Consider the following 22,940-nt stretch of genomic DNA (forward strand, 5'->3'; position numbering starts at 1 on the left):
GGCCGTGCGGCGCGGAGGGCGGGAGCTGAGCGTGCGCCGGGAGCGCCCCGCGAGCGGGGCCGGGCGGGGGTGAGCGCGGGTAGCGGCGGAGGAGCGCCGCGGGGAGGTGGGGGCCGCTGGGGGGGCGGGGCGGCGGACGGGACTCCTGTGCGGAACGGGGGTGGGGGTCGGGCTTCGTGCGAGGCCGCGGGCTGCCTGCCTCGGATCGACGCGGGAGGCGCTGCCACGGGAGAGCACCGGCTCTGCGAACGTCGTGCTGCTGCTCTGCGCCGCGGTGCGCGGTGCTGCCGGACACGGCGCGCCCCGAGCCGCGACCTTCGGGTCCCGGAGGGTCCGCGCATCCCCGCGCAGTGGAGGAGAGCGCTGGCTGTGGGGGGTGGGGACGAGCGAATGAACCCCGGGAGGAGGCGATGTCCGCCGCAGCACCGCGCTGCCGCAGGAGTCACCGGCCGCGTTTTACCGCTGCCCCTCGCAAAGTCTCCGTAACTCTTCGCTAGCGGACCGGTTCTTCAGGAGCGTTAGGTATTCGTGCTCCTTCGTTGCGTTGAGGACTGCTGACAGCCGCGGCCAGGCGGCCCCGCAGGACCCCCGCTTACGGCCGTGCGCGCTCGCTGCCGCCCATTCCGGCGGCCGAAGGGCAGGCGCGGACATCGCTGTGTGGAGGAGAGGAGCTGCCGAGCGATCCCGTGTGCTGTCCTTGCGGGGATAGAGGGGGTGCGGGAGTCGTGGGGGTGAGGGAAAGGCGTCAGACAGCGATTGCTGCAGCGGCGACAGCGGTTTGTCCGGGATTCTGGTGTTTCTCCCCATCTCGCTTTAGTCCTGTCCCTTCAGGCCTGCGGGGAATTGCCCGCTGTCTGAGCATGCAGACAATAAAAACTGCTGGGGGAGGGTGTGATGGGCAAGGAAAGAGACCCTGAAAGACACCTGGGTAAGCTGTCCCACAAAATGTCTGTGGCTGCAGATTCTGGTGCTCAGGGAAAAGGCAAGTGCAGAGTGTGTCTGAGGAGCTCAGGAAGTGGAATTTCATCCCTTAAGAAAGAGTCAAATCTTCCTCATCCCTACAAAAGTTGCAGGACCCACAAAGTCAGACTTAACCTTTTTGCCATATACTTTTGCCATCAGTTCTATAGCCAGGTATGGGGTCAGGTGGGACTCCGTTCCACATCATGAAGCAGAAGCTTTGAATGAGTTAATCATCAGAGTTGCTTTGGATGGAAATGGAAATGACTAAGCACACCACATTCCTGAAGCATTACTTGTTTTGATATAAAATCTGCTTGTCTGGTTCTGCCCATGTCTTTCAGCCATCTGAATGACACATTTTTGTTCAGAAAAAGTTCAGGTCTGTTGTGGAGCTGAACAGAATGAGAGTAGCTGAAAGCTCTGGGAGTCCTTCCTGCTGCACTGGCTGTCCCCTCATCCTTTTAGGACAGCTTCCCTAGCCTTCCCAAGACCAGAAGCTGCCTTGTATTGGGCTACCAACAGAGGAGGCTTAATGGCAAGGAGTTCTGTCATTTCTTAGGTGTCTTAGAACCACGTGGCTCGTAAAAGGAGCAAAAGATTGCTTCAGAACTGCATGGGCTTGCCAGATTGTTGATTTGCTTGTTCTCATGCCTGTTGTACAGCAGGATAAGGTAAGGTCGTGTGCTGGTGTCTTTGTTTAGCTATTTAGCTGCCAGCATGATTTGTTGAGGGGCGTTGTAGGGACCCACAGTGGGTGGGCTTGATCTCAGCTTTATTCTTAAACAGTACCGGCAACAGTTCTTTCCTTCAGTTTTTTTTTTTTCAAGAAACTGAGCTGCCTTGAAACTGTATAGAAAGCGCTTATTATGCTCTCTGCTTTCAGAATTGGGAGAGGACTAAAGGCTACCTGTTGTGTGTTGTGAATGTGCCTCGTTTGTCTGCTTTGGGTAAACTTGTTTTGTCCCTCTTAGTTCCATGCTGTCTCTCTTATGGGGAGAGATGCGTGCTGTTTTTGCCATACTTGCTTGTGGCTGTTGCTTCCAGTGAATTAATTCAGTATTTTTGGCTATGCTATGCAGCTGTAAGTACTAATGCTATAGGGATGATAGATTTGGCTTTTGTGGAAGTACTGGAAAGCGTATTGGTGCTGCTGAAGGCGTTTGGAAGGAGGCATGGAGACAGAAGCAGTCACTGAAAGTCAGGTTAATCTGTGAAAAGAATGTGGGGTGGTCCCTGATGTACAAGTGCTGGCTGCCTGGCTCAGGTGAGCTCTGACTGGTGTGTGTCTCTCTGAGCTACGCACTGGCCTGTCTCAGGCTGTGTCTGGTGCTATCAGGCATGGGTCAGACCACTCCAGACTCCTCTTTCCTCACTAAATATCAGCTTTTACTGCTGGCCCTGGTTCATGTAATGAGTTTAGATTGAATGCCTGTATGCTGATAGCAGCTGGCTGCCTGGCAAGCCTGTGCAGGTGAAGAGCTACATTCTTCTCCTTGGAGGATGGGTTATTTTGGAAGGCAGTTCAACACCATGGCTGGTGGAGCAGCACTTAGCAGGAGAGAGTGAGGTGCTTTGAACTTGTGTTCTGTTGCCTTCATTTAAGATGAACAAGGAATCACGTGTTTCTACCTGTATGTGATAATGCAAAGGTCAGTGACATACCTTAGGTAGACCTTTGCTGCTGCACTCAGAACAACGTGGCTCTGTTCCCAAATCTTCTAGTCTGGCTTTTCCCATTGGATACCGTGCATGCTGGCTAGCCTGTGCTTTTAGGTCCTTGGGAGCAGCCCAGAGCACTGTTTTTCTCGTAGTTCCAATGGTGCAGGGAAGAGGAAAGTTGCTGTCTGCTAATCAGGGCTGTGCAGACAGGGATTGAGGAAGGATGGATCTGCTCTGGCTCAGGATGTTTTAGAAACAATGCCCTATTTATAGGAGAAGGCAAAGGCCTGGGGCTGCCTGTGAGCAGCAGAGGAGCAGCCTGGCCTAGGGTCTCACCGTGGGGTGTGGTAGCACAGCAGTACCCCAGCCAAAGGAATCAGGAATGATGGGACTGTAGGAGTGGTTTCCGTTTTATTAACAGTTGTGTGTAATTCCTAGGCTTGTTCTGTTCTTTTCCTGCTCCCGTGTGATGGGATCGACAGCCCCCGTTAGTTTGCTGGTCCCCTGCCTGCTCCTTGCTGCTGGTGAGGAGGGAGTGTGTGCTGTGCTTTGCTGTGCTGTGCTGCAGTTGGCAGTGCTGTGTGCACAGGAGCAGCTTGCCTGCACTGCTTTGGAGACAGGGTATGGTGATGGTCAGGAGGGGTGCCAGTATGAGCTCATTGAGGGTATGGCAGAGTGCTGATAGGGGGCAGAGGGCTGATGGTGCAGCATATATCTTCAGCTCAGTTGCTTACTCGTGTAGTCTAAATTTAGCCCATTCATTAATCATAGAACCACAGAATGGTTGAGTTGGAAGGGATCCCAGAGCCCCCCAAGCCCCACTCCATCGCGGGCCAGTTCCCTTCCACCAGCTCGTGCTGCTCAGGGCCTCATCCTGCCTGACCTTGAGCTCCTCCAGGTACGGGGCACCTCCAGCTTCTCCGGCCAGCCTGTGGCAGGGTCTCACCGCCCTCTGAGTTAAGAATTTCCTCCTCACATCTAACCTCAATCTCCCCTCTTCTAGTTTAAAACTCTCTCAGTGATAATTGGGAGGATTATTCGCAACTGTCTGGGACAATATGATAAAAAATACTTGTCTTCAGGAACCTATGTTGTTCTCTCTGAAGACAGGCAGCAGTGACCTTTTTGCCACAGCAAGCAACACTGCTTTGGTACAAAGTGTGGAAGGCCAGCTGGAGCTATGTGACAGATTTGTTGGTGCTGGATCTCTGCAGCAAACCCACTTCTCCCTGGTGGTAAGGTGGCAGTTTCACTTGCCTTTCTTGCTGCAGGACCCTGCTGGAGAAATCACATCATTTCTTTGGTGTTCCTTCTCTGCTGATCTAAATACAGCTCTCTTTTTCCCAATTCACCAGTTTTCTCTGCTTTTTGACTCCTGTTGTTGTCTTCCTAAAAATTCCCCTGACTGCCAGCCACTGCCCTCCAGTTTCTCTGCTGGCAAAGTTAGATCAGGTATTGACACGCAGAACATCAAACAAGTTTTCACTTGTGCTGTTGAGCTCTTCTCCAGTCAACACAGCCATGCAAATCTGCCTGTGTGAAGCAGCAGCTGTCCTGCTACTGCTGATGCTGGAGAGGTAGATGTGGTTGTCTGTCAATAGAGCTGGCATGGTGTCTTGTATCTTGCAGTGTTAGAGAGCTCCAGCGGAGATGTGCTGCTGCAGCAGCACTGTGGGCTGCCTGAGGTGCTTTGAGCAGTGCTGAGCATCAGAGAAACAGAACGCTCCTGTTTGGCCTGCATCAGTACAAGTATGCTGCAGAGGAGCTGGCTGGGAGTTCTGCTGAGACAGGACATGGTGTTGTGTTTCAGTGCCACCAAGTAATTTCCTTGAGTTTGGGCCTTGGGGATCCCTGGCAGCGTTTTATTCCCGTTGCAATGTTTTATTTGTTTTTTTAACCCAGTGAGACCTCTAGTTCCTTTTGTTAGCCCTCCCAGATATATTCAGCAGCAGCAGGCTTTGTGAAGAGTGCACTAAGAAAGGCAGTCTTGAGTGTGTGGTTTGGGGAGGAATGTTCTTCAGCAGTTGCCAAAGTACAGCTGGAAACTCCTGGTGTTGTGTATGGTTGGAATGCAGCTGATGGTTCTCTTTTTTTCTGTCCTCAGGTTGCACTAGGAGGCAGTTCTTGCAGGACTCAGGGGCTCTTGGATGCCCCTGGATGCTTTGGAGTCTCCTGCCAGCTTGATGCATGCAAGACACAGGTGAAACTGGGCAAAACTGGAGATGGGGTGTTTGTAAGCACGTTGGCACTTGCCATGCACCCAACAGAGACAGGTGACAGTAGCTTCTCCCGCTCTGCTGTGCAGACCCTCTCTCGGAGCCACTGCCGCAACATCAAACAGAAGATCTCCCAGTGGGAAGGGAGAACACAAGGGTGCTCCAGCAAGGAGAAACAGCAGTTGAATGATTTTGGAGTAAAATATGATCCAGGCTGCAATGTTCTGTCCAAAGTGAAGCCTGAAGATACACAGAAGGGCAGAAAGGCTGGGTCTAAAGATCCAAAGAACTTGGGTTTGGACTTCAGGGAAAATGCAAGGAGTTGCTTGCAAACTGCTGACTGTGGTGACCTCGAGTCCTGTGCGTGCAGCCATGCTCCCCAGGCCAAGGAGAATGGGAAATGGCAAGCAGGTTTCCCAGACCCAGGGGAGGCATTGCCCCCAGGCAACTTCTACACTTTGCAAGGGCTTTGGAGGAAAGTAGACCCTAGCACAGCCCTGCCAGTTCCTGTGGACCTTCAGAAGAAGTGGGGGAATTGTGGCTTCACAGAAAGAGAACGGAAAGCCGAAGGAGTGGAATTGTTCTGCGGGGCAGAGAGGAATGTGAAAAACTCTTACTTGGAGGCTGTGGAGCAAGAGAAGAAGTTGGCTGCAGTCCCGCCACCCAAGCCCCGTAGGACTTTCCGCTATCTTGCAGAAAACTGTGCCAGCAGCTGCAGCGATGCCAGTGCTACCAAGGAAGCTCCCCTGGAAAAGAGACGTGGAGGAGATCTGGTTTCGTTTTCTAACAATCTGGAGAAGAGAACAGTCAGCAGAAGGATCCGAGGAAGAATCCAGAGGTATGTTGGTTCATCTGTCATCTATGAAACTCATTCCATTAAATCAGATTCTGCGTGGGTCTAAACAGCTTGCTTGCCATGATGTCCTTGTGGAGATGATGGTCAGTATTGTTGATGAGGAGACAATATTTCTGGATGAAAGTACCACCTTTCTAACATTCTGTACACATTGCTTTTGCTGCTGATAATCTTTTAAATGCTCAAAGCCCCAAACATTTATCAATCCCACACTTTGAAACATGAGTGACAATTTGCTGACCCCAGGGAGAGCTTGTTCTCAGTTGCAACTTGTGGATTACAGAGTAGCCTTCTCTTGTGGCAGTACTGCTGCTAAATGTTCAAATTTTCCTCTGAGTGAAAAATTGTTCTGCTGGAGAATTGTTATTTATTGTCTTGGAGTTGGAGGCTGTCAGGTGCCCCTCTAGCAGCTGTTTAGGGCAGCTGTGCTAGAGATGAGTGTAAACACAATGAATGGAGATGTGACTTGGACTCCTAAATCCTTTTTTCACAGTGGCAAGGTGTGCAGCAAGCCCCATAAGTTTTGTGATGATGGATTAAATCGCAGTCAGCTCCTTTGTGACCTCTATGTCATTATTTTGGGTTGGAGGCCAAATATATGAAAACGCCAACTCCCAAAGGTTCCTTTAGCAAGAACAGTAGAGGAGAGGTCCTGTAGAAAACTGCTTAATTCATTAAGTCCGTGTGAGCTGGATAGTACAACTCAATGGCCTTTGTACATGATGTTGTCTTTAGATGATGTTATGCTGGTTTTCCTCTAGGAAATCCTTTGAGTTTGAGGACATTCAGGGCTTCCGCAACTGGGTGTCTGCCACCAGGTCCCGTAAACTTCAAGAAGAAGCAGATGGCACTGCAGGAGCCAGGCTCATCTACACACAGTCAGAAGACAACATCTATGAGGACATTATCTGTATGTGCCTGTTCTTGGGGGTACACTCACGTTGTTTAGGGGTAGCTAAACTGCTTGGGAGGGAGGAATGAAGATGAGAATGCATTGAGGACCTGACCAGTTCTGTGATTTTTATGGTCTTCCCCATCTGAGTTCTTCGTTGGTATTAATAATTATCTGTTTGTGAATAACCATGCAGGATAGCTGTCTGCATCTGGTTTCAGATGTCATGGGAGGCTGCTAGAATTCACCTGTGCTAAACTGATTTCTTTATTAGCTCTTCACATCCCCTGCTTGAGTACTGCAGTGATATTGTGCGGGTACTGACCAAACTAACTGCTTTGCAGTTGAGCTACTTTCTCCATAGTGGTAGAAATGTTTTACTTTTCTGATCCATGTTGCTTGCCACTTTTATGGTAATGGATTAGGTGGACCTCTAAGTGGTAGAAGCCTAATCCGTCCTTAAACTGGTGTCTCTTCAGACTCTGTTCAACCTTGGCAGACAACTGCACAGACTTTCCTTGCTTATTTGCCTTGCAAGCATTCAGAAGTTTAGCTTCTTCTGTAAATCCCCCATTCAATGCTTCTTCCAGGTCCTGAAAAAGAGAACCCCTATGAAGATATCAGAGTGCTGCCTTTACCCCTATGGAAGGTCCCATCTGTTTGGAAATTACCACCTTCCCAAAGCACCAATAGAGCTCCAAAGGTAGGGTGAGGGGATTCAACCAGCGTGTGTTTACAAAGAGTCATCTTTACAAGGGCCGTTTTGTGTTCCTCCTCTACCCTAGTTTGTCAGTGCTATGTCACTGTTTTTCCTTTTATTTTCCTTTTATTTTTATTGCTCGTTATGAATATAAGTGGTAATAAACAGCCGTGGCAATGACTGTTCATAAAACTATTAAGGAAGAATAGAATCAAGAGTGCTTAGATGTGATACTTGAATGTATCACTTGAATCACAGGATGGGGGTGGGAGAGAAAGCTTTGGAGTGCAGGAAGTTGCAGGAAATCTATCAATCATAATCTGACTTTTTTACCTCTGAACTTGGACCAAAGCTTTATCCCATGCTTAGCCATCCCTTCTGATTCTATTTTCTAGCTTCCTCCAAAACCTTCCTTCCTCAGTCGCAAGACTTTTGAGTTAAAGCCTTCCCTGACAAGTTTGCAAGGGAAAATTGTGAAGGACACGACCTTGCCTGTCACATTGACCGACTGGAAGCTGTTCCGAGCAGTAGAGGCTACTAGCAGGAGAAAGAACTTGCCCTGGGTGAGATTTAAGCATGAAACATTTCTTCTTGCATGGTATTTCAAATCCTTGCTTCTTTGTCCAGCACCTCTAAGTGCTTCATATGTCTGGCAGGTAGATGTTGCTTAGCACTGCTGTGTGTGTGGACAAATACTTCTCTTGAACCATTTTCCTCCAAGGAGTAGGGCAAGTATTGGGAAATGGAAGAACAGAGAGCCAGTTCTGGGTGGGCCAAGTAGTAATTTTGTTTATGAATAATCTGCAAATGGGGCAATAGGTCAAATGGATACCAGCTCTATCTGTGGATACCAGCTGTTCCTAGTGTTCCTAGTCAGCAAAGCCTCTTTCCACAAAGTACGTTGATGTTTTATACTGAATGCAATGCAGGAAGGCAAGGAAGCTCTTTGTAAGCTGAAGGGTCAGCCCTGTACTATTCTGTTTGTGCATGCGTTTCTCCTGGGGGCTTCTTAGGCTGAGCCCTGTGTTCTCACTGCAGGGACTGAGCTGTTAATGGCTGACAGCATGGGGCTGTGAGAAGGCTGGGCACTTGCTTACTTGACCTTCTGGCTTGTGGTTCTTGACTTTGGGAACACGCTTTTGCAGCTGTTGCCATATTCCAAAGGTGAGCTGCACCTCACTGGGATAAGCCCATTTCCCATAGCCTTCCTACAGTTCTCCCCTTTGCTGCTTCTGGTTGTTCCTTTCTGCCTGTGTGCAAAATACTGATACACTTCTGATTAGTGAGAGAGGCCTGTAATTCAGTTTTGCACTACAGGATTCATTCTGATTCTCACTTGACGTGCTTGGAAACTTTCTAAATGCTGGCATTAGTTAACACTTTGAAGCATGTGCTATGGAAGGACAGCTGCAGCTACCACTGTGTGCTGTATGTGTGGCACATGGTGTGCAGGACTCCGATTCCAGTTGTAGTGTTGACAACAACTTGCTTTTGCCATGATAAAATCATTAACTGCTGCAGATCATTATTTCTTCAGAACATGTGCTCAATTTGAACAATTTGCAGAGGCCTGTGAAGTATAATTGGACATCTGCAAAATGCTTTTCACACGTTAAGTGTTTTGGAATATCAAGGAACATTTGAATGTGCTCTGTTTTTGTGTTTTTTTTTAAACAAAGTACAGGCTTGGAAAATTGTTGATACTGGAAAGATTGTAAAAATGCTGTGGAGGATATCTTTCTTTTGGAGGAGGAAAGTGTAATGTTTCCTAAAGCAAACCTACTCCAAAAATCTGGTAATAATTTTCATGCAGGAAGCACGCTGCTCCTAGGGAACTGAGCCAAGATTACTCAAGAGATTGAGAAAAGGGTTTTAGTCTAAGAAGAAAAAACGTTATTGCTCAAGAAGCACATAAGAAGCCTTAAACACACCCAGTATCTTCCACTGGTGACTCAACTGTGCAAAAATGAGAACAGAAATTGAAAACTTCTCAATAATGCTGGATGGTAGAGGGAAAAGAAGGCAGATTTTGCAAGGGAAGCACCACCTCCTGAGGTCTGTTTTCTTCCTTTCAGCCTCATTTTTAGGACGTATTAGTCTAAAGCAGAACACCAGGAGACAACATGTGTGAGGACATTTGAAAAGGAGAAGAGCTAATTATAGTTTGCTGAACTGGGGATAAAGGCTTGAGCTGAAAAACAGGTTCTCTCTCTGAGTATCTTCCTTTTTATGCAGTTTTTGTGGTGACAAATGGCTGGGCACACCCTGCTACATCCAGTAGGAGCATTTAATGAATTCTTAACTGGAGACAAGAATGAACTTGATCTGCTGTTTGCATTTAAAGTAAATCCTTCACAGTGAAGTGATAGCAGTCTCTGACGTGCAGAATCAGGGAGCTGCCTGCAGCACTGTATACCTGCAAATGAGGGTAACAGTGCAGAGAGGCCTATGACAGGAGTAACAGAAAGCTTTATGAGTTTGGTTTTAAGGCCTCTGTGACCAGTGAAGTGAAGGTTAGCAGTGCTGACATGGAGTGCCAAACGCTGACACTTCTTCTAGGTCTGTAGTCTGCTTTGAACTGTGCTGTTTTCCAAAGTTTTTCTTCCAGCAGACTGAGTCTGTGTTTGCCTGCAGCATAGACCACTTCAGTTCCATTGTCTTTTATTACCTGTGCAAAATGAAAGTACTTAATCTGTTAATTTTGGCAATTTGCCCTGGGACAAGGACTTAGTGCAGCCTTGCTCTGTGCTCAACCTGTGTTTTGGAGAACTTACTCTAGCTATTTGACAGTTAACAACAACAGAAACCACCAAAACTAAGCATAAAAAGTGAACTACACTGGGGGGAGTTCTACTTCTCACTGGGCTTAGAGAGAATCTGGGTACTTGAGAGCTTGTGGAGTTCAGAGGCTTTCGAGCTGGAGGGTTTATAAGATATTCTTGCAAGGGCCTTTGCAATAGAAGACTGAGATCTGATGCCAGCCAGTTTGCCACTTCTGCTGTCTATCTTACAAGCAAAATATAACTTCCAGAATGTATACATGGTTTAGTGTCAACTTCAGGCTGTGCTAATGGTAATTGTGCAGCAGAAACTATGCCCATTCGTTACTCAGTTAACTGCTAGAAGTATTCTAGCAAGCAGTCTCTGAGCCAGGTCCCTGGCAGGGATTCAGCAACTTTTCCCAAGTATTGTAGTCCCAGATGACAGATGTTGGGCTATAGTCCGTTGGTCCGTTCTCTGGACCCCCTTACTAATCTCTGGTTCTGCTTTGGATTTCAGATGGTACTAAAAATACAGGAGATCTTTGTTTCTAAGCGTGGGAAGAAAAGGGTGAAGTTGCTCAGTCCTGCTGGGAAGGAAATGCCTCCAACAAAAGGTACAGAGCTCTCCAGCACTGTTCTCTTTGATACAGAATTGTTGAGTGGCACAATTTCTGTATGTGCTGGGGTACTCTTAGACTTCCTGCAGCTCATTCTGGGCTGACTTAACAGTGCTGAGCCCCATGTCTTGCAACTGGAATTGTTGGACTTTCAGCACCAGTAGGACTGGGAACACTTGACTTGCACAGATTTGACACTGGTACAGGTGGAAGATTCCCCTGTAGTCTGAACCTGAAGAGCTGGAGTAATGATTCCAAGTGCTTTTTCAAAGAAACAGAACAAAACCACTTGGCACTAGAACTCTCTGTGACTGCTCTACTTTTCTGTGCCTCTACAATGATATTCTTGTGTACTTAAAAACTACAAGCAGTGGTACAATCTCTATTTATAGTATATTCTGTCCAGCAATTCATAGTATATTCTGTTAACTTTTACAGCAGCTTCAAATAACCACTTGGTTGCTCTTTGCCTCTGATCTGCATCCTGGAAACAGGGATCTTAATCAGCTCTACTTCCTGGAATTCACTGTTGTAGCACATTTGCCAGTAGTGGTTGTTCTTTGCTGGTGCCTTGAGCAGTGTAGATGAGCAGACCTGAGTGATGTTGATCTGATGAGTCTAAAGTTCTCTGTCTTTCCCAGGTTAGGGTGTTGCCCATCTTCCTTCTGCATGGCTAATAAGTGAAAACTGTGTGTGTTTCAGGTGAAACCAGTGGAAATGAAAGTGATACGGAAAACCAGCCAAAAAGTGAGTGAATCATAAGGGCTGGTCCTATCCCCACAGCACAACACAAAAGATTCTGGTGGGATGGCCATGCTGACAAGTTGTGGCTTCTGCCGAGACAGAGAAAGGGAGCACCTGAGGGTTAGTGTGGCCAAGGCTGGGAGCTGTTGCAGTGACAAATCAACTTCTGTTTCACCCACTTCTCTTGAATCCTTCAGATTTAAAGCCAACAATCTGGTAGCAACTAGCAGTGTTGCTCTGGGATGTATGGAAGACATGGCAGGAGAATGCTAGTTATCAAGCAAAGAGATTTGCAGAGTTGCTGCAGGGCAATTGCTCCTTTATCTGGAACTGCTCTGAACTTGACAAATGGACCCAGGAGTCCAAAGCCCATAGCATGCAGCAGTTCTGTGGCATTAGTCAGATGCACCGACCCCTTTTTCCCTTAATGAAGGTGATGACAGTTCTTGTTCTGTAACTAATAGGTTTCTGGCAGTAAAAGTCACAGGCTGGTTTTGGATTTGTCCCTTTCTTCAGGTCGACATAGGGGCCTGCTACTGGTGCAGTCAGCCTCCAAGAGGAACCCACACTACCAAACATTGGAGAGAGATTTAATAGAGCTCCAGGAGCAGCAGCTGTTTGAGCTGTTTGTGGTAGTGTCACTACAGAAAAGGGCATCTGAGATAAAATACACACCACAAATCATACAGCAGTTTCCCAGCAAGGTAAGACTGGCATGGAAACATTTGCATAAAACACAGCAGCTGTTTATTTCTAAGAATTCTTTCTGTGCTGTCAGAAGTAATCCACTGATTATTATAAGTATTATCCTAAGCTCGTTAAGGGAGGTTATTGTCCAGCAGCATAAGGATTTGTGTGCAAATACCTTCGTTGTGTTTGACATGTACATGTTTTGGATTCACAAAATTAATAAGGGACTATAGCCAGAAAGAGAGCAAGGTCTTAATTAATGGGTAGAATTGAATGTATGTGCTGACTGAAAATACAGTCCTTAAAATATCAGCTGTACGGAATGAACTTTGCTCTTCTCAGGGATGTTTCATACTGAAGTGAAATCTCTATCATTTGAAAACTTCCCTTTTGCCTCTTCTGGGCACTTCTAAGAATTGAGAATTTTCCTGTCTTCAGATCTCCTAGGAGTAGAAGTGAGGCAAGCTGCCTAATGGCACAACAGTTGTTTGGGTGCTTCATTCTCCTGTGAATTTGGCCATGGCTCTGAATCTTACTCAGTTCCTACCGCAGCCAGCTGGGTAATTTTAAAAAGGTCCAGTCAGCAGCTAAGTTGCAAGAGGGAACTGGGAATCTGTTTTAGTGAGAATGCTTTCTCCCATACTTGTAGATTAACTATCGGGTGGTTCAGCACTTCGAATAATCAAGAAGATACTGTCCCCTTTTCTTTTAAATGCTGAAGCTGTGCACCACACTTCAGTGACTTTAAATATATGTTACCTCTCCAGCCTGAACATCGCTTCAGACAGTCAAAGGATACTGAAGAGAGGCTAAAGGTCATTCCCAAATTCTGCTTTCCAGATCCCAAAGACTGGTTTCCTGCATCAGACCTTAAAAGGTAAAGACTTGCTATGTACAGATGGGTCTGAGGTGGGTCTGAAGCCTTAGATATGTAGAAGTTTCCTGGACCTGAGGAACTGCAGCCAAAGCAAGGAAAAATGGGAAAGAATCACAGAATCACAGAATCACCCGGGTTGGAAGGGACCTCAAGGATCATGTAGTTCCAACCCCCCTGCCTAGCAGGGCCACCAAACATACACATTCAGATCAGGTTGCCCAGGACCCCGTCCAACCTGGCCTTAAACACGTCCAAGGACGGGGCATCCACAACCTCCCTGGGCAGCCCGTTCCAGGGCCTAACCACTCTCCTAGTAAAGAACTTCCCCCTAACATCCAACCTAAATCTTCCCTCCTTCAACTTGGATCCATTGAAATGGAAAGGCTGAATCTCTAAGCCCTGTGAAGGGGGAAGGTGAGATATGGAGGTGGGCTCAGAGGTACTGCATCTGTCTGATCATCTTTATTATGAGTTTTTTGTTTGGCTACTCATTACAGAGGGGGTATTTGGCATGATCAGAAGGATACCTTATAGTCTGTATGGAGCACGTTTTACTTAGTCAATCTTGTCTGAACTGTATGGTGAATTTAACTCCTGACTCTTCTTTGGTTTCCCAGTGAAACATTTTCTTTTGTGTTGACGGGTGAGGATGGCAGCCGCTGGTTTGGATACTGCAAGAAGCTCCTGGTAAGCATCTGTGTATTGGGTGGAGTGTAAAGAAAGCACTGTTAAATGCACAATCAAATGCAGAATATGAATCAGCAGTAATTTCCCATGTGGGTTAGGCAGCTCCTGGGCTGCTGCTGCTGCTGCTGCTGAGGTTACCAGTCATTTAATTGCATAAGGGAAGGAGCGTAACAATGCCCGGCAATACAGTAAAGTGAATTCTGGGTGTGAAAGCTCCTGGAGCCGGTTATTCCTCAGGAATCCCACAAGGCAGAAGTGTCGAGGGTACTGCAGCAGAAGGAATATTGTGCATCAACTACACTGTGTGTGTTAGTTTGTTTTTCACATCCATGCTCTCAGCGTAACTGGTCCTGTTGCTTTTCAGCCAGAAGGGAAAGGGAAGCGCCTTCCTGAGGTGTACTGCATCGTCAGCCGCCTGGGCTGCTTCAACCTCTTCTCCAAGGTGAGATGAGAAACTGTATTCATCTGTGATATGGGTCTGACAGCCAGCAAGCACCAAGAAGTAGCTGGATGCTTTTCTCCAGTCTAGAATTTTCTTAGCAGTTGTAGTCCATCAGTGTAGTGCTTCCTTGCCACTTTTGTACTTGACGGGCAAATAATTATACTAGGGCTGGGACTTGTCAGCTGCTATACAGAAAATTCAGCAAATTATTGTCAGGAAGTGGCTCCTAATACTTGTTAATATTAATAGTGTCCCTTTGTCCTCTTCTTTCATGACTTGGAAATGAAAAATCATTTATTTTGTGGGCAAGAAGGTAATGAGGGAAAGATCTCAGCTTGTTTCTCCTAGCACAGTAAGGAGAATAGATAAGGAACTAAACACTAGAGAAAGCTCTTGCAGATACAGAGCAGTTCCTGCAGAAGAGTACAGGGGCGAATTTGTGATGATTTCTAATAATTGGATCAGTGAGTTACTAGAACAGTGTTTCAGAAAGATGATTTGGATGAGATGTTGCCCTTCTTCCCCATCTAACTAGAGTATCTGATTACAACACATAAGAGATTTCCTTCTAGTAGAAGCAGTATGGAATTGAGAATGGAGAGTTTACTTACAGTTACATATTACCATTTGCTTGTTCGGACATTTGAGAGGTTACACAAGAACCCCAGGGCAAGGGGGAAGGAGGGCTGTGAGTCTGTGTTGGACCCCTCACGTGTAGCTATGGAATGGGACATAACATAGGCTTGTATTTCTTTGGGCTAACCAGCATGCAGTGAATCAAAGTCTGATTTGTTTGCAGATTTTAGATGAAGTGGAGAAAAGGCGAGAGATGTCCCCAGCCCTCGTCCACCCATTTATGCGTAGTGTAATGGAGGCGCCTTTCCCTGCTCCCGGACGCACTATTACTGTGAAGAGCTTCCTGCCAGGAGCAGGAAATGAGGTAACTGAATTCAGGACTGGTTTTCCTGTGTTGACTGGTGTCTGTGGGGCAAAGTGGCGTTTTGCAAACTGCACTGTAGAGTGATGCTGTCTGTAAATCATTGATCTGATGGTCATTTCCAAACTGACTGGAGGTTGTCGGAGAAACCAGCTTCCCGTTGAACTGCACAATAGAAGTGATTCATTGCTTTTTTTAAAGGAAGAGCAGGTTGAGAGTCCTTTGAGATGCTCTGAACTGTCCGTCCAGGTGATGTGGGTTCAACCTGTGAGGATCCAGCACTTCTGCTTTCCAGTCAGGTCCTCCCTCATCCAGCCTAATGCTGTGATCTGGCTGTTCCATCCAGCACTCTGCATCTCTGCTGTTCCCAGGTTATGAAACTCTGCCGTCCGTCGGATTCTCGACTTGAACACGTTGATTTCGAATGCCTGTTCAGGTGCCTAAGTGTCTCTCACATGATACGGGTCTTTGCCTCTCTCCTGCTGGAAAGGAGAGTGATCTTTGTTGCTGACAATTTAAGGTAAAGAATGAGTCTGAGTGACCAGTTCTTTCTGAGGCATGTTGCTTTTTCTCTTGTATTTGGGCCTGTTTCATGTGTGAGCATGTCTAACTTTCTGTAAATAATTAGATTTAAAAGCTTTTGGCAGATTCTCCACAAATCTTTTGCATGCTTAACAATTGGAGTGCGCTGCTTACTCAAGAGGAGACAAGGGAATGTTTCCTTTACCTCTTTACTCTGGGCTGATGCTATTCCTAGCTCCCCATAACTGACTTCATAAATGGTTGCATGGGGCTTCTTCTGATGCACAAGCAGCATACATAAATTACATTTCCTCAGAGCATTTCTAACCTATGTCTGTAGCAGAACACTGAAAGAGACACTGACAATCCCTTCTGTGCTTCCCTTACTTTTTAGCACCCTGTCTAAATGTGGCCATGCTGCAGTTGCAATACTTTATCCCTTCACTTGGCAACACACGTACATACCAGTGCTACCAACTTCTATGATTGATATTGTGTGCTCTCCGACTCCATTCTTAATTGGCATTCTCTCCTGCTCATTACCACAGCTCCAAGACCTGCCTGTAGAAGAGGTGAGAACTGGGCAAAACACTGGAGGGACAATTGCAGTGGAATTAGGCTGACTTCTTTGAAAGAATCTCTGTGGATTCTGTCTTAGTGTAACATCTTAAACCTTTCTGAGACAGTTTTTAACTTGCAAGATACATGCCAGCACATTCCTTTGCTATCAAAGATTAATAATACTGACTGTTCTTATAGACAGGCTGAAGTCATGCAGAACTTGTGTGTGACATCCCCTAAAACTGGGGACAAAAGAAAAGTTATATATTTTAAGAAGTTATTGTTTTTTTCCTGCTGCATGGCAACGTACATAGTTACAAGAGCTAATAATTTTTTGTCTGTCTTTCCCTAGGTTCTGATTGTTGATCTTTGTGCTGACAAGTTTTTGCAAGAGGTGAGTGAAAGAGTGAGATTACAGCACTGGTTACTCTTGGTGGTGTTACATGCCAAGAATAGGATCCACAAATGTGAGCAAGAAATCAGTTAAGACTTGTTTTCATCTGTAGACTCCAGTGGCTGAAGAAATATCTTGCATTCCTTTTTTATCACTAGAGAAGGGAACAGACTTGTTGAAAGGCTGAGGCTGCAGGAGCAACAGCACAGAGCGCTGTAAGCCAGGCATGCTGCTGAACTGGATTTAAAAAGAGGATCTTGGTTCAGCATGTGAAGTGGACCACTAGGATTCTCTGTTGCATTCTGGCTGTCTTTCTGGACTTATTCTCTACATGATTTTCCCCTCTCTCATCTAGCTAGGGTGTGTTTGTTTTCCCAGGAGTGGTAGTCTGAGAGAAATTGTCACAGTTCACATGTGATTCTCTACTGGCCCCAAACTTTACTAAATGTGCTGAAAAAGCCTTCTACATCACCAGACAAGTCACTATGAACTTAGTGGAGTGTTACTAGTTCAGGAGGATATTTGCATCTCTTTTCCCTTGCCTTACTGTTCTATTTTGCATTGCAGCCTGCAAGTGGAGAAAGGTATTAAAGGATTGTTTTCTCACTAAAATGTCATTTAGTGACATTTGTCATATTTTCTCAACAGACTATTGTTGTTCTAGTGTGTTTTATCACTGCTCTGATAAGCCTGAGTCTGTGTAGTGGATTTGGTATACGTTGTTTTGTGTTAATGTATGCATTGATTCTAGTTGTAGAGAGAAGGCATTGGGCAAGTGTTTTTCATTTCTGTGGCAACAAGACAAATATATTGCCTCCACCGGAATGCAACACATCAGAGTAACTTCCCTCTAATTGTTCTAGGCGTGTTAAGAGTATTTCTCATCAGAGAAGTTTCTGTTGAATAGATGTAACACAAAAAAGCTTTCATGATCACTTTTCTGTTTAGGTATCGGATGAAGAAGAAATCCTGCCTCGTAAGCTCCAGGCTGCACTTGTCCAAATTTTGGAGGAGCGAAATGAAATCTTGTCACACGAGCAGAACTGCACACAAGGTATATCTGTAGAAAAGTCAGCACACCTCTTCAGTTATCAAGGTGCTGCCACAGAAGTGTGCAAATGGAAATAAGCTTTACAGAGTAACATTTTATAAAGCTATTTTCCTGTGATCTTACTGATAACATATTTCATGTGAATGTATTAGAAATCTGCTGTCCTAATAATTGTTCCTCTTTTCACAGTCAGTGTGTGGAAAACTCTGGTGTTACTTAGGCCAAGTGTATCAGTTTCCATGCTTTGAGTTTTCTGTAATTTTCCTGAAGGTGGTAGAGAGGAAGTTTTTCTGAAATGGAGAATAGAGTAAATTCTCTGTACTTGAGAGGATAATTTGACATCATTTTCAAAGTTGCTGGTCTTGATGCACAATCTTTCAGATAAATTATTTGAGAATTTTAGAAAGTATTGAATTGCCTGAGAGAATGGCATTGACAAATTGTGATTCCATGGTCATCAGCGTAAGAAAATTTTCCACTTGGTTTGTGTTTTGTGATTTGCCTCACTCTTTAAAAGAATTAGACTATTATGAACTTACTGCTTATTAGTTTTTTACTGGGTGAAAAGAAATTCTGAATGCTTTCACTGCTGGAAAAGCTTCAAAATGGAACCTGTCTCAGCAGAAAGCTGTCATGGGAGAGGAGTCTAAACACTTGAGCCAAGTCTCTTTTGGTATTGAACACCCATATGAAATTTCATAGTCTGAGAAAGCCAGCCGAAAAAGCATCTGTTGCTCTTCTTTTAGAAGAGGAGTGTCCCTCTAATGTGAGTCACTTTGGACATTTCTCCTCTGCTATCTTCTTCACAGGTGACATGCCTTTAAACTCCCTGGTCTCCGAAGCTTTTGTGCACTTCTTTGTGGAGATTGTTGGTCACTATTCCCTGCACATGAACGTTACAGAGAAAGGAGAGCGAGTGTTCCAGCGGGAACCATTCCGTAAATCCCACACGTCACGCAATGTGCGCCACTTCCTGCACTTTTTCATGGAGACGCAGATGTTTGCAGGGTTCATACAGGATCGAGAGCTAAGTAAGAGTGCTGTCAAAGGTGAGGCTTTCTTGTTTTACAAACTCACTTCCACATCACATATCTTTAACTCTTACAAAGCCTTTTGCCCCAGCAAGTTTTCCTGTTGGCATATGTAATAACTCTGTGGCCTTCTAGGTGTTCAGTAAAGTTAATCTCATTAAGCAAAGGATGCCTTTGTCTCCCTCCTGGCTTTGGTCCTGCACACAACGATGTTGATGCCTGAGGTGGAGGATCTCACCCAGCTGTGTGCTGCTTTCTCTCTGTAGGTCTTTTTGAGGTCCGTGCCTTGGAGTATCTGGAGAGCATTCCAGAGACTGAGCCGACTGGGATGAACAGAATCCTTCGCACTCTTGGTAAGGAGGCAGCTTTTTTATTTTATTTCCCTCCTATATTTTGCCTTGTGTACAATGCTGCTTTCCTTTGCCTCGCCCAAGGAGGCTGTGGATGCCCCATCCCTGCAGGCATTCAAGGCCAGGCTGGATGTGGCTCTGGGCAGCCTGGTCTGCTGTTGGTGACCTGCAGACAGCAGGGGGTTGGAACTGGATGAGCGTTGTGGTCCTTTTCAACCCAGGCCATTTCTTGATATGACTGTAAGGTATTTATTTTAAATAAAAGTTTTGACTTTGGATAAAATATGCGGAAGTGGTCTAATCCCAAAGTTGTCCAAACTTGGCAATTTCGGCCTTGGCAGTACGTGCAACACAGGACAGAAGTCCTTCTGTGTGGGTTTCTGCTCTCAGAAGCTCCTTGGCCCGCTGACCAAGATACGTCTCCAAATCCTGATGTGTTGTTTTGTTTTTGTTTTGTTTCCCTCTAGGAAGTAAGATGAAATTTCTCCAGAAGAAATGAACGTGCGCTGCCGTAGAACGGCAGAGAGCAGCGAGGAGGCGGGTGGAGAACCAACCCCTGCCCGGAGCCGGACTCACAGCTTCTACCACAGCTGAGGCGGCCACGCCGGGCCGCCATAACAAGCACCAGTGCCGCAACCAACCACCTGTGTCCTCTCCTCTCTGGGCGGGGCGGGGGCGGGTCCGGGCGGTGCGCGCAGGCGCAATGCGAAGCGCCGCTCGGTCTGAGGGTGGGCGCATGCGCGGTAGTCGCGCGCATCATGGCGGGACCGGGGTTGGTGGCGGGAGACGTGGTGGTGGACGCGCTGCCCTACTTCGATCAGGGCTACGAGGCGCCGGGCGTGCGCGAGGCGGTGAGTGCGGGCCGGGCCGAGCCGAGCCGAGCCGAGGCGGTGCGGTGCGGTGCGGTGCGGTGCGGTGCGGTGCGGTGCGGTGCTGCGCGGTGCTGCGCGGTGCTGCGCGGTGCTGCGCGGCCCGTTCCCGCCTGACGCCTCTGTGCGTTAGGCTGCGGCTCTTGTGGAGGAGGAGACGCGGCGCTACCGGCCCACGAAGAACTACCTCAGCTACCTGCCGGCACACGACTGCAGCGCCTTCGAGGTGAGCTGCCTCGCCCCGTCCCGTCGCGCCGTCCCCCCGCCCGCCCCTCACCGCCCTCTCCCCGCAGACCGAGATCATGCGGAACGAGTTCGAGCGCCTGGCGGCCCGGCAACCCCTGGAGCTGCTCAGCATGAAGAGGTGAGGGGTTGGCTGGGGAGGAATGCGGCGCGGAGCTCCGGGCGGGATCTGAACGGCGCTGCGTTTCAGATACGAACTGCCGGCTCCCTCCTCCGGGCAGAAGAACGACATCACGGCGTGGCAGGAATGCGTTAACAACTCCATGGCGCAACTGGAGCACCAGGCTGTGCGCATCGAGAACCTGGAGCTGATGTCCCAGCACGGCTGCAATGCTTGGAAGGTGTACAATGAGTAAGGCTGAGGCTGGAATGACAGCCCATGAAATGGGAGTGTCGTGGTTGAAGGTAGAAACGCTGTCCTGCTGATCCTCTTCACCAGAACTCACTGTTGAAATGGCTAAAAAACATGTGAGAGTGTAGCTGCAAGAAGCAGCAGGGCTGTTGCAGACAGGGAGCGTCGATGACGCTTCAAAGGAGTGTCAGCTTAACTTTAAAGAAAAGTGAAAAGAATGCAAACCATACCTTTGTGAGAAGGCCTAGGGGCTGTTCAGCTTAAGAAAAGGGCTCTGGGTGGAGGATCTGAAGGTGCTGGAACAGCTGCCCAGAGAGGCTCTGGATGCCCCATCCATCCCTGGAGGTGTTTAAGGCCAAGTTGGATGGAACCCTGGGCATCCTGGTCTGGTATTAAATGGGGAGGTTGGTGACCCTGCATGTGGCAGGGGGGTTGGAGCTTCATGATCCTTAAGGTCCCTTCCGACCCTGGCCATTCTGTGATTCATTCTGTGATCTGCTGGCTTACATACATTTGTCAGATAGAGAACTGTTTGTGTGCAGGCAGTGTTACAGAGTGGGGAAAAAATGCTGGTTACAGGTGAGCTTAGTGTGTAAAGTAGAAGATTGGTAGTAAGGTGATGAGATATTTCAATACTGTTCTAGTGGAAATAGTGTGAGCTTACAGTAACAGCCTTGAAAATAAAAAATCACCACCAATTATCAGATGTGGTTTATAGCATTGTGTGTCAGCAAGGGTTGAATGTGGTGATTATTAAAGGTGTCTGTCTTAAAGCTGCATATGTTGTAATGCTATCAAGTTGCCATAACCTTATAACCTTCAGGAGTGCAGGGCACAGACTGTGCTGAGAACAAGCGTGCTGCTTGCCCTTAGTGGATGGTTGCATGCTGAACTCTTCTGGAACAGTTACATGGGAGGTTGGTTAAATGGGTCTAACCTAGTAACTGTATGTTTCTCTTGTGCTTTGCTTCCATTCTGCTATTAGACATCTGGTTCATATGATAGAACAAGCCCAGAAGGAGCTTCAGAAGTTGCGGTGAGTGGTTTTTCATAGCCTTATACTGAAGTTGGAAGGAATATAGAAACTCCCCACCCCCTCAGCTCTGAAAGAGCCGTATTTATGCTGCTGTAGTGGTCCAAGGAAAGAAGATTCACCTTCCCCTCCCTCCTTCCCTGTTGCATTTACGACGTCTATTCCACTCAAAGTCTGTGGTTGTTTTTCTTTGTTGTTTTTGTCTGAACCTCTGCTTTGAGCAGAATGAATCGTGGTAGAGACCTCCCTCAAATGCAGTCATGTTTCCTTTTCACTGCTGATACCATTTTATTTAGCATGCAGTTGGCTCAGCTTGCCTGATATTAGGTTTTGTTTTCAAGTGAATGCTTTAGCAAGTTTACTAAATTACTGAGGGACAGAGGTGTTTTGTTGAAATGATGTTTTTAATCTTCTGTTGGGATTCTGAATGTTGTATTACTACTTTGTGGTGGTTGGATGCTGCTGCACCAGTGCTTCCTGGTGGGTACTTCCAGGACAGAGAATTTCAAGCAGCAGATTTAAACATTCTTGAATAAATGAGATAAGGAGGAAAAAAAAAATCATAGGTCTCTGTTTGTTTTGTTTTTTTTTTCCTCAGGAAGAGCATTCAGGATCTGAACTGGCAACGAAAGAACATGCAGCTCACAGCTGGAGCTAAGCTACGAGAAATGGAATCCACGTGAGTAGCTGGAATTTTTGGTACACCTTCCAGGAGTGTTTCCTGTATAGAATTCCCTTATGGAGAACATCATCAGTTTTTCTGTACTGCCATAGCAGATCATCAAATGGCTGCTGTTGATTTGCAGTGTTTTAGAGGGTGCATAGTTCAGCTCTGTGTAATGGTCACTGTGAATGGGTGACCCAGTGAGTGACAGCAGCTTGAACTTCTCGTGTGGATTGTTTCTTAAACTCTTCTTTATCTAAATATTGGACATTGGTGTTTTTTAGCCCCTTTTTCCTTACAACATTTCATTTCCTGGATTATATGTTGAAGTTTAACTGTTGAAAACATCTTTTTCTAACCGTGGTTGTTCAGATTACTCCTGGTGTCAGCTGTGTCACATACTGAGACAGATGCTGGTTGTTTGTGCCCTTGTGCTTTGCCACAACTTGCTGTCCCACTCTTTTGATTTTGAATTAGAGGATTGTTGTAAGCCCTGGTAACACCTGACAGCTTTCTTAAAATTGTTCCCTTCCAGGTGGGTGTCTCTTGTCAGTAAGAACTACGAGATTGAACGAACAATTGTGCAGTTAGAAAATGAGATTTCCCAAATCAAACAACAGCACGGGGAAGCGAACAAGGAGAACATCCAGCAGGACTTCTGACAGCTGCTCTCTTCTGACCGCTGCTCCGTGTTTTTGCATTTCCTACTGTGCTGTAATAAGCTTTGCTTTGCCCAATAAAGGCTGGTCCTCTCACCACGTGGTTGATGCGTATTAACGACAGTTCAGCGCCGTGCCGGGACCTGGCTGCGACCTCCGCGCGCGTGGG

General features: G+C 46.8%; 2 protein-coding genes across 5 annotated transcripts; both read left to right on the forward strand.

Annotated features, from left to right (window-relative positions):
- Positions 1-30: 30 nt before the first annotated feature.
- On the forward strand, positions 31-19,591 carry DENND2C (DENN domain containing 2C). Of its 4 annotated transcripts, XM_042884217.1 has the most exons (20): positions 725-1,634; positions 4,727-4,822; positions 4,928-5,676; positions 6,456-6,604; positions 7,177-7,289; positions 7,682-7,849; positions 10,566-10,662; positions 11,368-11,412; positions 11,926-12,113; positions 12,867-12,976; positions 13,594-13,663; positions 14,028-14,105; positions 14,905-15,045; positions 15,414-15,562; positions 15,959-16,136; positions 16,478-16,519; positions 17,468-17,573; positions 18,380-18,619; positions 18,868-18,954; positions 19,419-19,591. In XM_042884217.1, exons 1-20 carry the CDS (start codon positions 1,611-1,613, stop codon positions 19,448-19,450), a joined length of 2,862 nt encoding a protein of 953 aa, XP_042740151.1. In that variant the 5' UTR covers positions 725-1,610; the 3' UTR covers positions 19,451-19,591. The 4 variants fall into 4 exon arrangements, with proteins under 4 accessions (XP_042740152.1, XP_042740153.1, XP_042740151.1 ...); XM_042884218.1 differs by lacking the exon at positions 725-1,634 and adding an exon at positions 31-69 and having other exon boundaries at positions 4,727-5,676; XM_042884219.1 differs by lacking the exon at positions 725-1,634 and adding an exon at positions 306-522 and having other exon boundaries at positions 4,727-5,676.
- A 98-nt stretch (positions 19,592-19,689) lies between these two features.
- On the forward strand, positions 19,690-22,867 carry BCAS2 (BCAS2 pre-mRNA processing factor). Its single transcript, XM_042884336.1, has 7 exons — positions 19,690-19,802; positions 19,954-20,046; positions 20,114-20,184; positions 20,254-20,415; positions 21,401-21,451; positions 22,047-22,127; positions 22,648-22,867. Exons 1-7 carry the CDS (start codon positions 19,710-19,712, stop codon positions 22,772-22,774), a joined length of 678 nt encoding a protein of 225 aa, XP_042740270.1. The 5' UTR covers positions 19,690-19,709; the 3' UTR covers positions 22,775-22,867.
- The last annotated feature ends 73 nt before the right edge of the window (positions 22,868-22,940 follow it).

Source organism: Lagopus leucura, unplaced genomic scaffold (assembly GCF_019238085.1).
Source record: "Lagopus leucura isolate 7727_CA_CO unplaced genomic scaffold, USGS_WTPT01 Super-Scaffold_100043, whole genome shotgun sequence".
Lineage (NCBI taxonomy): Eukaryota > Metazoa > Chordata > Aves > Galliformes > Phasianidae > Lagopus > Lagopus leucura.

Excerpts from the sequence above, each read along its gene's own strand:
- DENND2C (XM_042884216.1), top strand. The coding sequence starts at position 1,611 with ATGCCTGTTGTACAGCAGGATAAG. Across the intron at positions 10,663-11,367 it reads GGAAATGCCTCCAACAAAAG|GTGAAACCAGTGGAAATGAA; the intron begins GTACAGAGCTCT and ends TGTGTGTTTCAG. Across the intron at positions 12,114-12,866 it reads TACAGCAGTTTCCCAGCAAG|CCTGAACATCGCTTCAGACA; the intron begins GTAAGACTGGCA and ends TTACCTCTCCAG.
- BCAS2 (XM_042884336.1), top strand. The coding sequence starts at position 19,710 with ATGGCGGGACCGGGGTTGGTGGCGGGAGACGTGGTGGTGGACGCGCTG. Across the intron at positions 20,047-20,113 it reads ACGACTGCAGCGCCTTCGAG|ACCGAGATCATGCGGAACGA; the intron begins GTGAGCTGCCTC and ends CTCTCCCCGCAG. Across the intron at positions 22,128-22,647 it reads CTACGAGAAATGGAATCCAC|GTGGGTGTCTCTTGTCAGTA; the intron begins GTGAGTAGCTGG and ends GTTCCCTTCCAG.